This window comes from Castanea sativa, chromosome 7 (genome assembly GCF_040712315.1).
Source record: "Castanea sativa cultivar Marrone di Chiusa Pesio chromosome 7, ASM4071231v1".
NCBI lineage: Eukaryota > Viridiplantae > Streptophyta > Magnoliopsida > Fagales > Fagaceae > Castanea > Castanea sativa.
The window spans coordinates 35567070-35579874 of NC_134019.1; the positions used below are offsets into that span (position 1 = coordinate 35567070).

Genomic DNA, 12805 nt, shown 5'->3' on the forward strand with positions numbered 1-12805 from the left:
GTACACGTGTTGCCCCAATGCCCCCTTAGCCTAGATATTTCTTTTCTTAGTGCCTTTGAATAGTAACCAGAAGTTTCCCTTCCACTGTTCAAGTGTCACTTCCCCATTAATGCGGTCAGGGTAGTAGGTGCAGGGTCTTTAATGTGGAGGTAGCAGCCTTTATCTTTGACATTTTTCCAACATCGGTGCTTCTAGGACATTCAAGGGTTCACTCCCTTTAACCACTGGTCTTGACCGTGTCATTCCCTAACCTTTACCATGAAGTCCTGGGTTCTCCGGCATCAGTCTGAGGGGAAAAACATCATCGGCTGGATCTTCGGATCCTCGGCGTATGGGCCGACCCGTAGTACCAACAAACCCTAAACCCAAGAGCAGGTCGGCCCTCCTTAGCAAGACCCAACGGCCCATATTCCCATCAAGGTCTTTTTACTCCCCACAATATGTATGTATGTATGTATATAAAATTAATTGTGACGATCAAAATCTTCCAAGGTCTTTTGTCTTGGAAGATTCCAACCCCCACAATGGTAAAAGAATAAGTTAATACATTAGCTCATGAATAGGATCAAATTTTTTTTTTATGACATGAAAATAAAACAAACTTAAACATATAAAATTATTTGAATATGAGCTCGAGCTTGAGCTCAAGCTTGGTTTGTATTAGAAATAAAATTAAATGATCAAGTTTGAATTTTTGACACTTGGCTTATTTATAGCTCTAGTTCGAAATTTCTAACCAGCATCTTGGAACCAACTTGAAAGAATTATTTTCTTTAATAACTTGGTGTATGTGAAAGGGAGAATTACATATACTTGAAAAAATAGTCAAATTTTAACGTGCCTTGGATATTCTCGTTTCTAAAAATAAGAAAAAATAAAATTAGAGTTTTACTATTTCCTTCTTTATTATTGTAACTATCAAATTATCAAAAAAAAAACTATCAAAACAATAAATTCCAATTGACTCTAGATGAATACCATCAACATTTTAGATAAATTTTAATCCACTGTCAATGTTTTAGCCGAATAAATATATATTTTTAAATTGTATCAACGTTGAGTTCTTTTTTTCTTAATTAGCTTTGTGAACTTGAACAGTTGTTTAATAGTAATTTAAATATTTTAAAGTAAATAAATAAAATTATATTGATTAAGTTGGTTGAGATTTGACTGTGATTGTCCACCAATCTATTTTTAGTGACTTGTTGACAACTATATCAATGAACAGTGTAATTATTAATTTAGATTTTTCTCTCTAGGTCGAGTGTGAATGATCAATGATGAAGTTCAAATTGTCAAAAAGTCTCAGCAAGGAAAAAAAAAAAAAAGGCTCTTTGTCACTGCAAATTGTTAAATGAATGAACTACAGTAATAGATACTATATAACCAAAAAATAAAATAAAAACCCATGTAAATGATGGGATGAAATTGAAATGGGAATGCTTTATGTCATTATAATTTATTTTAAAATCACCAAGTTCCAATACAAAATAAGAGTATTGTTACTCAACTAACCATTTTTAGTATTTCTGACGGAAATATTCAATATTTAAATTATCCTAAACTTTAAAAACTACAAAATTAAAATAGTTGAAAAAAAAAAAAGGTCAATAGACTTCTAACTTGATGGCACATATTATGTTTGTGATTCACCCATATGTAAAAAGGGAAAAAAAAATCCCATGTAAAACTATGTAGTGGATTCGAAAGGGTGGTGTATATTGAAAATTTTGGGGTTTAAAAAAAGTGTGCATTAAACAAAAATTTAAAAAAAAAAATTGGGTACAAATGAACACTTTGTATAAATTAGGGTCAGTGTGTTTAAACAATAATTTTCAGTTTTTTAAGAAATATATATGAGTAAAAAAGTGTATAAAAATACATGTAATATTGTTTAAAAATTAAAAACATGTGTTTAAAGTGGTGTACACAAAATTCAGTTTTTAATTACTAATTTCAAAACAAAACATTAAAAAAAAAAAAAAAAAAGAGGTTCTTTTCCTTGTTCTGAAGGAAGAAGGAGAGGAAGAGAGAGCCGGTTCCCGGTCAATTAACGCCACATCACCACGCTTCAGGGTGTCGAATCCCGTACACGGAATGTATTATTGCTGCCAGTGCACCTGCCTCCATTCCCGAACAAGTAAACAAAATATTAAGTCGCAATGACAACATTACCCTAACTAATCCACGTGGCAATTACTGATTCGATATTTTAAAGAAACACAAAACAGATGCGAGCGTAGACAATAAAAACAACTCCCTTTATTATCGAAACGAAAGCGAACTAAACCAAAAGCCAAACCTATAATGGATGACGATGATTGACGCAAAGAAGAGAGAGAGAGAAAAAAAAAAAGAAAGCAAAAACCACAGAGAAACACAAAACAACCCAACGCACATCACATACTACAAATACAATGTATATATAATAGAAAACCACTCTCTCTTCTTTCAGATTCCTTTCTTAGCTCTCTGTCTCTCTCTTTCTTTCTCTCTCTCTCTTTTTCTGTGTCTGCGCAAAAAACTACAAAAGGTTCATATTTTTCATCAGGTAAGAACACAAAAAGCTTCTTTCTTCTTCCTCTCTTTACACTCTAATCTGATCCAGGTTTTAAGTATGTGTATGTATGAAAACATATATGTATGTGTGTGTTTTGCAGGTATGATTATTTGATGGTAGGAGTGGTTTTGGGGGCTTTTAGAATAGCGATTTTGATGTTGTGGGAGTTTCTTGAGATGGGTTTAGTTGGAATTCTTGTTTGGGTTCTGGGGTTTGTTTGTTTTGATTTTGTTTTTTGTTCAGTATTGTGGTAAAGGAGGTTTCTTTTTGCTCTTGTTATTAAGTTGCTTATACGTTTTGTGAATAAAGAATTATTGAACTTGTTGCCTCGGGTTGTTTAGGTTTGAAAGTCTATAGCTTTGATTAAGCATGTGGTGGATTTGTTTGTGAAAGTTTTATGTTGAATGATAGATGTAATAGGAGATTATTAGTAAGGAGCTGTTTGGATTCTTGTGTGATCCATGTTATCTAGGTAGTTGGAAGTTTAAGTAGTTTTGGGCTTTTTTTCAAGTGGGTCTTTTATTTTATGGTCTACAAACTTGTTGCCATTAGCTTTTGTCCATGAGATCATCGCTCTCTTATGTGTTTGCATTCTTGTAGGATCATGCTTATTTAGTGGGATTTTTTTTGTTTACTGAATTTTTGGTAGCTATGATTGCTTGTTGGATTGTTAGATTGCTAGAATAGGTTGGATTGGTTTGAATATCTATGTAAAAGAAATAATGGGTAAGTTATATTGTTCAATTTGTATTTTAAAAGAATGAAATTTTGAATTCCTCAAATTTTTTGGGCATGTCTCGAGTTATCTTTCTTACGTTGTTTTGTGAATTTGTCCATGTATAAATCATTGAGGTTTGAAAGTTATTAATTTCACATTCTCATTCCAGCAATACGCTAAAGATTTTTTTGCCCTCTTGTGCCTGAGAAGCATTTGTTAGGAACTTGCTGCTACGGAAAACTGGCTGTTTAAAATCAGCCTAATAATTGCCTTTACTAGTATTGCCATGGAGAATAATGTTTTACATGCCTTAAGTAGGAAATTAACTTGATTGGCATGATCCCACCATCACTTTACACGTGTCGAATCATGATATTGGGTATTTAATTCTAAAAAAGATTCAGTTACCATTAAATTTGACATGGTATACTTGATGACAAGATAATAGATTCTTTGAATCTGTACTTGTCGAATTGGGGACTTAATAGCAAGCTTAGTATTAATTCATAAAAGCTGTTAGAAGAGAAAGCACTAATTGAACATAGTAATGATAATTTAAGAGCACTTGAAGGAAAAGAAGAGTGTATAATAATGAAAGAATTATTAAAGCTGATTTTGTACTTTTGCTGTCATCCATTTTTCAATAAAAAGCATATTTGCCTCATATATGAGATTTTGAAGTAGCTTCAAGGAACAGATGCAGAGGCTCTACATGTCAAGCAGATAGGAAATATGTGGCTTTGGCAAATTTGTTGCATCTTTATTCCTTGCGCTGCATGATCAATGGAAAAACAATACTTTTTTAGTACATGAATAGATACTCAATATCTCAAGGAAGTTACCCTTCTTGGGAGTTGGTAGGCCACCTTATAAGAGTGCAGCATTGTGAATCAGTTAAAGATAATGCTTATATCAGGCAAATGCACTGTAGGAGCTTTATAGATTCCAGAGAGTTTGTTGTATGCTTGATTATGTTCTGAAGTGTGGCTGGAGTTGTGTCTGACTTGAGTGAGAAGTTTGGACCTAGTTTTACTCCATATTAGTTCCCCCTACCCCCTTGTTGTGGTGATCCTATGTATGCCAAGTCCTTGTTGTCTTAGTCTTGGATGATGCCTTTCTTGCCATGAACCTTGAAAATCATGTCTTATGCCAAGACTTGTTAAATTATTTCTAACTTAAGAGGATCATGTAATTAAATTTTTTTTTTTAAATTTAATAGAATTGTACTGCCTAAGCTTTGTCTTGGATTTGGTATTGTTGTAGTACTTGTAATCTGATTTGGATATTATGCTGTAGGAAAAATGATTAAGCTATTTAAAGTGAAGGAAAAGCAAAGGGAACTCGCAGAAAATGCTAATGGAAAGACACCCGTCAAGAAGCAAAGTGCAGGGGAATTACGTCTTCACAAAGGTTATGAGTCCTTTTTTATATTTTATTTTAATCACTATAATATCATAGGTTAAGTGTTTCCCTCGACGTACCTGAGCATTTGCTATGAGGTATTTTATTCCATTAATATTTGGTTGATGTATCCTGAGATCTTGGACCAACATGCCCAACTTATTTTTTTATTTTAAGACTTTGTTTGAAAGGTTTTTTGGAATCTCACTGGCTTAACTTGGCATTTGACTCATAAACTCAAACATAAAACTATATATTTGATTCACTGCTAAATAGTAGAGTTTTTTTTTTTTTTTTTTTTTTTTTTCTAAAGTTTCTCTGTTTTTCATTTTGTAGATATCAGTGAATTGAACCTACCAAAATCTTGTGTCATATCTTTTCCCAATGGCAAGGATGACTTGATGAACTTTGAGGTTACCATTCGGCCTGATGACGGATATTATCTGTAAGTACTCTCAATAAAAATCCTCAGCAGTTTTCTAAAGGTGATGGAGTATCCTATCATGAGATTTTAAGCAACTTTAAATTGGCATTATAGTAGCCAATTTTGCTAGGTTATTTACAGAGCTATTGACAAACTTGGGAACAAGCAGAGCGTGATAGTTGGTTTAAGTTTTGAATATTAAAATGTATTGTTTTTGTGTTACAGAGGTGGTACATTTTTGTTCTCTTTTAACGTTTCACCTATTTACCCTCATGAGGCACCAAAGGTCAAGTGTAAGACAAAGGTAATCAAGCATGTCCAGTTCTCTAAAAATGTAGTACCTCAATACTCAATAATATTATGTGGTATTTGCAGTAAGGAAGTTTTAACAGTGCATCTATGATGCAGGTGTACCATCCTAATATCGACTTGGAAGGAAATGTCTGCCTTAACATTCTAAGAGAAGACTGGAAACCTGTTTTAAATATAAACACTATAATTTACGGGCTATTTCATCTTTTCACGGTATTGATTATTCTTCCACAAATACGATCTTGCAACTAGGTGGATGCCTTTTTATATTATAACTTGTCTTTGTTCATGCAGGAACCCAATTATGAAGATCCCCTCAATCATGATGCAGCTGCAGTTTTAAGGGACAACCCAAAATTGTTTGAATCCAATGTCCGAAGGGCAATGGCTGGTGGGTATGTAGGACAAACCCTCTTCCCACGCTGCCTTTAGCGGCCACCTGTTTTTCTAAGCACCAAGTTCATTGCTTGAAGCATCAAGGGCTGTAAATTTGCATTGGACAAGAATTTTCAGAATCAAGAGGTCCATTGGAAGATGTTTGTATGCTGTGTAACTTAATGACATGTTTGAGTTATTGGTTGGGAACATCTGATTTTCTTTATTTTGATCTGAATCACCAGGATAAGACATCAGTTATGTATTTACTTATTTTTATATTTTATTGGGGGAAAACATGCTTTCACTGCCATGCTTGAGCAAATTATGCTAAAAGTCAATTTCTGTGTTCTGCACTTGTCTTCAGTGTTATATTGACCCCACCTGTTAATTTTTTTTTTTTTTAAAGTTGGCCTATGATCATAGTCTTTCAGTACCAGGACACTTATTACGGGATTCCTTCCTAAATATCAATCCTTATTGGAATTCTAATGTGTATTTTGACTTTTCGAGGTAAAAAAAGGAAAAGAAAAAAAAAGGTGCACTAACCATGATCTTGTGATCAAATCTGAGTGGGTTAATTGAGAAACCAGGCCTCTTTTGGCACTGGTCTGAGGAAGTAACATGAGTTGCTTTTTCCAGTATGCTATTGTTCCAACCAACAGCAAGGCAACAGGATCTATACCTTAGCGTGTGTGTGGAGTCGGTGGAACTAAATTTGTGGTTGAAGAACGTGTCTATGAAATGAGCATTGCAACTTGCAAAGATCATTTCCCGGAAGTGGTGCACGAATTATAGTACTGGAAGCATTGATGAAATCGTTCCATATTGGAGTACAAAATTGTGGATAGCCATGAAATCAAGCCATACTTGCAGTGGGTGGTAATAAGAAGGAAAATATTAGCCTCAAGGCTCAAAGAAATGATCATCTTAAATATATATATATTAAAATAACAAGATTTTTTTGAGAAAGAGGAGATAGATACTACAGATTATGGAGAGAGAATGTAGCAAAATCTAAATTACAGTTTTTTTTTTTTTGGTAAGCCAAAAAAAAGAGTAGAAAGGGGCGACCAGTGTAGCTTTCTTTTCTTACTTAGGCATAACTATAGTAACCCCTTACCTGCTCCCAAGCAAAACCTAATACTCCCGTTTTGTGTGACGAAATCTAAATTACAATTCAAGTCACTAATGCTTGTGATTCTAGAACCACTCAAAATGGCTATTAAATAATGCATTTTTAGGAAGCTAAGTTTCAGCTCTGAAATAGTTGGGTCCTTATTGAATGTTAGATGGTCTTCCTTCTCCTCCGTATAGCTCACATGAAAGAGGGCAGTATTCCACGCAAAAAAAAAAATAGCTTTCTTTATTTACTTTGTTTTTTGCTGAAAGCTTCTTTATTTACTTAAGACTTAAGACTAACACCACCCAAATAAACTACTATCACCCTCATATGCATCACCAACTGTACACAGAATATAGCAAGAACGAAAGCTCAAGTGTCTAGGCAATGAATCAGCAAATTGTCCACTGTTTTGCTAAAACACCTAGACATGCAACACTGATTTACCAAATTGATCTCTCTTTTAGTAGGAATTATCCAATCTCATTTTTCCCTCCAAGGCTGCTGTCCAACTGGAGGGAAAAAAAAAACTCCCTTTAATATTTTAGTGCATCATATACTCTTCCACAGAGCTCTTGCATCATTAGAACCATGAAGAGCTTCATAGTAAAATTTTATGTCAAACTTAACATTACCTTTTGGTTTTCACTTCAATTGATCTCAAGCACCTCCACCTCGAATATTCGAATAAAGGATATTTATATATAAGTATAATTTAACAGACTCCAATTTCCAATCATTAAAACAACGGACAAATTCCATGATGAAGTCCCTTATCCAAGAATACACCAATGCGTCTTTGTCAACTGTAAATGAGTACAAATGAATGACATTGTGCATATTCCAAAGTGAGAAGTCAAATACGCAACTTTTCCATCAAGAACAGTCATTTCTCCCCCACAAAAAAAAAAGAAAAAGAAAAAATCATATGCATTTGGTATTGCATTTTCATATTATAAAGCTTGGTTGAATAGTTTGGATTTGTAACCAAATTATGCCAAGCCACATTATATAGATCGTGAGTTTCCATGCGAATGAACCAAACATACACAGCCCCAACCAAAAAAGAGACCATTTGTGTGACCTTGAACTTTGTGAGAGAGCAGTTCCATTGCAGAGGAGATTCAATTAAAGAATACAATTTGGGGAAAAAAAAATCCATCATATATAAATACGTTTTTTCCACTAAAAGTAGAGAGGTGAGAAGAAATATATGGAGAAGAACACACACACCTCTATATTATTGATAATATTAAGTGATACAAGAAAAAAAAAAAAAAAAAAAAAAAGGATTTTCAGACCATATACAAATGAAACGAACAATCAATGAAGTGGAATCTGCTACAATCAATGAAGTGAAATCTGCTGTGGGACATACAAGTATTCAAGCTATTAAATGAAATGCTCCTCAGCTATCTAAAATCTATTAACACACGATATCTGAAGACCTCACAAAACCGAGTGAAAATCTGTGAAGAACAGAAAAAATGGAGTAGGATGTTAATGCCGCTTTAGAGAGACTAGTTGAGGCTGTGATCAGAGTTAAGAAGCTTTGGCAAACCTCTTGACTATACCAGCCATGTACTTGCCCTGATGCTCTGCAAGAGCAAGCTCAGTATCACTTGGTTCCCTAGTGCCATCACCAGAAAATACTCCTGCACCATATGGAGATCCGCCTCTGATGGAGTCCATTTTGAACATTCCAGCACCAAAAGTGTACCCAATAGGTACATAAAGCATCCCATGATGGGCTAACTGAGTGATTGCTGTCCAACTGCAGCACATTAACAAATTCATTAAATAAAGCTTGATCACTTAAATAATAGTTATCAAGAGGGTGCCCCATAGCTTCAACAAAATTATATTGATGTATGGCATAATAACAAATATGGCCCTAACTGGAGCATAGACCATTTTTTATGTTTATTCCCCCTCCCACCTATCTCTTTCTCCAACTAAAGGTACAAGGAACCCCTGTCCATGCTAGATATCAATCTTTTGTAGTCAGTTGATATGTATTACATTGGGTTAATAACAGGAAGACGTTTAAATAAATCAAAGACACCACAACCAAAAGAAATTATGCAGGAGGATCTTAGTTTGACGCTTTGGCTCCTCAAAATAATAGTGTTTTGGAACAAATTCAGCCAGTAAGGTTTCTACACATTGTATGAGGGTGGGAATTTGATCCCATCTTCACTTGGGTTGGAGGTTTTATGGATTGGGAAGGATACCCCTGCCTTAGGACTGAAAAAAAAAATCATTTGGCTTGGGGGTAATGATGACCATGTCTATACCTGAGGCACTCAGTGGCATAAGGAGTGAACAGATGGATTTTGTTTGGGGTAAGAGCGGTACCTATGTCCTGAGCAGGAAAATGCTTATATGCTTTTGTCAGCTATTACCAAGAAGAACTTAGGTCTTGAGCTAAAAGGCTAAATGGCTATTATTATACGATTGGAATAAGCTTTTAATTGTACATTGTAAAACAAGTAAACTTTCAGTACATAACAGAACTTGATTACAAGCATAATCCCCAAATCCTTAGAAGTTCTTGGAACTGCAAACTATATGCAAGATATGAAACATCCAAACAATGCTTTGAAGGAGAGGAAAAAGCAGATTGTAACAACCACCTCGAACTCAAGTCTAAATTCCATTTTATATTGTTGTTGGTATAAAACTTAAATAGTCAGCCACATTTACAGATGTACGAAATGCAAGGTACATTCTGAGCTTTATTTAATGAATTTAATTTTTATCATGTTTCTAGGCAAGATAAAAAAAATAATCAGGTATAAAGTATAAACAAGGAGAAAAAGATGAAAACCACGACATATATTTGCTGAGCAGTCAGATCAGATATGGGTACTTCCTTATCTTCATCTCTGAACCCAGCATAAAAGGCACATAAGGGACTGGAGTTATCAACAATTGATTAGCAGAATCTCAAACCATATAACTGCTTACTAAGTATCGGTCCGATTTGATTGAATGTCCCCAAAGTGACAATTACTTTCTAAGTAGGATCTATATAATTCCCACCCATCTGATTACCACCTTTCTTGAAACTCAACTACATCAGTAAGTTCTGTCTGATGTCTGAACCCCTTCCAACTGATCAAACTAATATTTATATAAAGATGTTGTTCTAATCACTCATTCTGTCATTTATCTCTCCCCAGAAATTTAGTTGAATCGACCAAATATTCTCAACCACTTACCAATAGGGAACAAAATTGAAATTTATAGGTAGAAGTTCTCTTTGTCAAGGTGAATCACTCTGACTAATTCTAGATGACAGCATATGGGGGGACCAACAGACTAGTAAAATGTCTGACTTCCTGCAAATAGATTCTTACATCCAGCATGTTCCCTTCCCCCAAAGGTTCTCACCCCCACAGTTATCCCAATTCTCTTGTTTGGAAGCAAATCACATTTACAATCTCAAAATGTGCCAAGTCACCAACAACTAATCATACAAACAATGGCATCTAATAAGGATTCCTACTATCCTATACTCATGCAACCAACAAATTGCATAGAGCTCTATAATGTTTCTAGCTCATCCAATTCCACATAATTCTTAAATGTATCAAGAACATTACTCAAACCAATAATATATACAAGAAAAACAACGTATAATCAAATTTTGCTGCAAAACATAAGCCAAAAAAAAAAAAAAAAACCTCTTGAATCAGTTCAATTACTCAATATCAAAGGCCATACTTACGCCGTGGTCTCCTGCCCGCCTCCCTGCGTGCCAGTGCTAACAAAAAACCCAGCAGGCACGCCCGCCAGTTTCTGCTGCTCCCACAGCCGCCCTGTCGAGTCAAAAAACGCCTTCATCTGCGCCGCCATGCACCCATACCTCGTTGGAAACCCAAAAAGAAACCCATCAGCCTCAACCAACTCCTCCACAGATATCAAGGGAACCTCATTGTCCTTCGGAGGCACCCTCATTTGCTCCAAGATATCCGGAGCCAAAGTCTCTGGGACTCTATAAAGAACCCCTTCAACACCTTCAATTGAATCAACCCCTTTCTTCATTCTCTTAGCCAAAATCTCCACATGGCCATACGTTGAGTAAAACACTATGAAAATCTTGAGCTTCTTGGGAAATTGTAGCCCATCTTGAACTTGTGTTGTTGTTGTATTAATGCTTTGGGTCTGGCTTTGCCCAGAAATTATAACAGTACTGTTCCTTTCTTGGTTTGGAGTTGGAGGATCTTTATCAGAAACACCTTTTGGTGCTCTTTGCTTGCTTGGTACACACCCACCTCCTTTACCCATAAAGACTTCAACTGGGTCTTAGCCTTTTTTTAGTTTAACACTGAATTATGGTTATTCTAGCGAACTCAGACACAAGTGGTGCTTGATTTGGAAAAATAGGTGCTTGTAACTTGTAAGACAAGAATTCAAAGGCTCTTCAACTGGGTCTTAGCCTTTTTTGGTTTAACACTGAATTATGGTAATTCCAGCAAACTGATAAGACACAACAAGTACGATTGATTTGGAAAAATGGGTGTTTGGAAGACAAGAATTCAAAGGCTTACCAGGTTCTGAACTGCGAGATGGTCGGCCATAAAGTAGAACAACAAAGACAACTTGGGGAGTTGGACTTGAGGTTGGCCTTTTTAATTCTGAGTCGTTGTCTGGAGCTTTAAGATAATAATCGCTGGCAATTTAGATTTATATATAAAAAAAAAAGTTTAGAGTTTTGAGAATCTCTTGAGCATGTTCTTTGATTTGAATATTTCACTAGTTAAACTTTGAATATTTCACTAGCATCCACGAATGAGTTACCATTCTAGGATTCGTTTTTCGCAATTGGCCAATAGTAAGTGAATACGTGCCGTTTGATATTGTGATCAATAATAATAAGTAGAACTTTTGGTTCATATATATATATATATAAGAGTAGAACTTTTGGCACACGCTCTGACCAGATGGAAATGGGTGGATAGAATTGAAAGAATTTTCCAAGAACATTCATTTTAGTAGGAAATATTCATTAATGTATATTTTTTAAAAAGTCAAAATTTATTTTTCCTCACAAACTCACAATTGGTGAAATATAAAATAAGATAACATTTGCAGAGTCCTAGGAATTGGAAACTTTTTTTTTTTTTAGGAGATCGTGGGATCTAGCGTCTCTTTGGCATGATGAAGTGTGTATTTGGGTTAGAATTAAAAATTAAAATTATTTTACTGTTTAGTTTTTATTTATGAGCTCCACGATACTTTTTGGTTCTATTTATAGAGAAATTATAAGGTATTCATGATGATTGATAAACGAGTGACGTAATCCACCATTTCACTAAAAGATTCCTACCTGTTTAAAATTACTAACTCGAAATTTTTTTTAAACAGAAACTAATTACTGACTCAGCAATTTTAAACAAATATAAGTCTTTTAGTGGAATAATGGACAAGTGACGTGATACACTATGAGGATTGTATAATTTCTCCTATTCATAGATCTTATTGTACTATTTCAATTAATTCTTACCTTTATCTATAGTACTTCTAGCAATAATTTTTCAGTTTCAACAAAATAAGCAGCATCCAAACACACCCTAATTTTTCCAACTTATTTTACTATTCAGCTTATTTTTACTACTATTCATGAGCCGTATTGTACTTTTTGTACTATTCATAGGTCTCACTATATTATTTCAAAAAGTTATCAATTTCAGTAAAATAAGCTGATCCCAAATAGATCCTAATTGGAATGAATAAAATGAAATTTATTGAATTTTGACTAAAATATCTATAACACATTTTTATTTTACAATTTTGTTTTTGTTTTTGTTTTTTTTTTTTTTGTAATATGAGTTTTTGGACTGATGTAATATGAGTTTTTACAATAATAACAGTTGACAGTAACAC

At 34.4% G+C, this 12805-nt stretch overlaps 2 protein-coding genes across 2 annotated transcripts; one reads left to right on the forward strand and one right to left on the reverse strand.

Annotated features, from left to right (window-relative positions):
• Positions 1-2295: 2295 nt before the first annotated feature.
• LOC142643173 (NEDD8-conjugating enzyme Ubc12) lies at positions 2296-6142 on the forward strand. Its single transcript, XM_075817719.1, has 6 exons — positions 2296-2551; positions 4575-4688; positions 5016-5124; positions 5329-5407; positions 5512-5628; positions 5710-6142. Exons 2-6 carry the CDS (start codon positions 4580-4582, stop codon positions 5845-5847), a joined length of 552 nt encoding a protein of 183 aa, XP_075673834.1. The 5' UTR covers positions 2296-2551; positions 4575-4579; the 3' UTR covers positions 5848-6142.
• A 1985-nt stretch (positions 6143-8127) lies between these two features.
• On the reverse strand, positions 8128-11650 carry LOC142642322 (putative NAD(P)H dehydrogenase (quinone) FQR1-like 2). Its single transcript, XM_075816677.1, has 2 exons — positions 10647-11650; positions 8128-8687 (listed from the first exon to the last, which is right to left on the reverse strand). The coding sequence occupies exons 1-2, from the start codon at positions 11204-11206 to the stop codon at positions 8456-8458; spliced, it is 792 nt and encodes a 263-aa protein (XP_075672792.1). The 5' UTR covers positions 11207-11650; the 3' UTR covers positions 8128-8455.
• Between the last annotated feature and the right edge of the window lie 1155 nt (positions 11651-12805).

What these genes read in the sequence shown, in the direction of transcription:
- LOC142643173 (XM_075817719.1), top strand. Translation starts at nt 4,580, where the DNA reads ATGATTAAGCTATTTAAAGTGAAGGAAAAGCAAAGGGAACTCGCAGAA. An exon ending in CCTGATGACGGATATTATCT is followed by an intron (nt 5,125 to 5,328) that starts GTAAGTACTCTC and finishes TTTGTGTTACAG; the next exon opens with AGGTGGTACATTTTTGTTCT. An exon ending in GGCTATTTCATCTTTTCACG is followed by an intron (nt 5,629 to 5,709) that starts GTATTGATTATT and finishes TTGTTCATGCAG; the next exon opens with GAACCCAATTATGAAGATCC.
- LOC142642322 (XM_075816677.1), bottom strand. Translation starts at nt 11,206, where the DNA reads ATGGGTAAAGGAGGTGGGTGTGTACCAAGCAAGCAAAGAGCACCAAAA. An exon ending in GGCGGGCAGGAGACCACGGC is followed by an intron (nt 8,688 to 10,646) that starts GTAAGTATGGCC and finishes AATGTGCTGCAG; the next exon opens with TTGGACAGCAATCACTCAGT.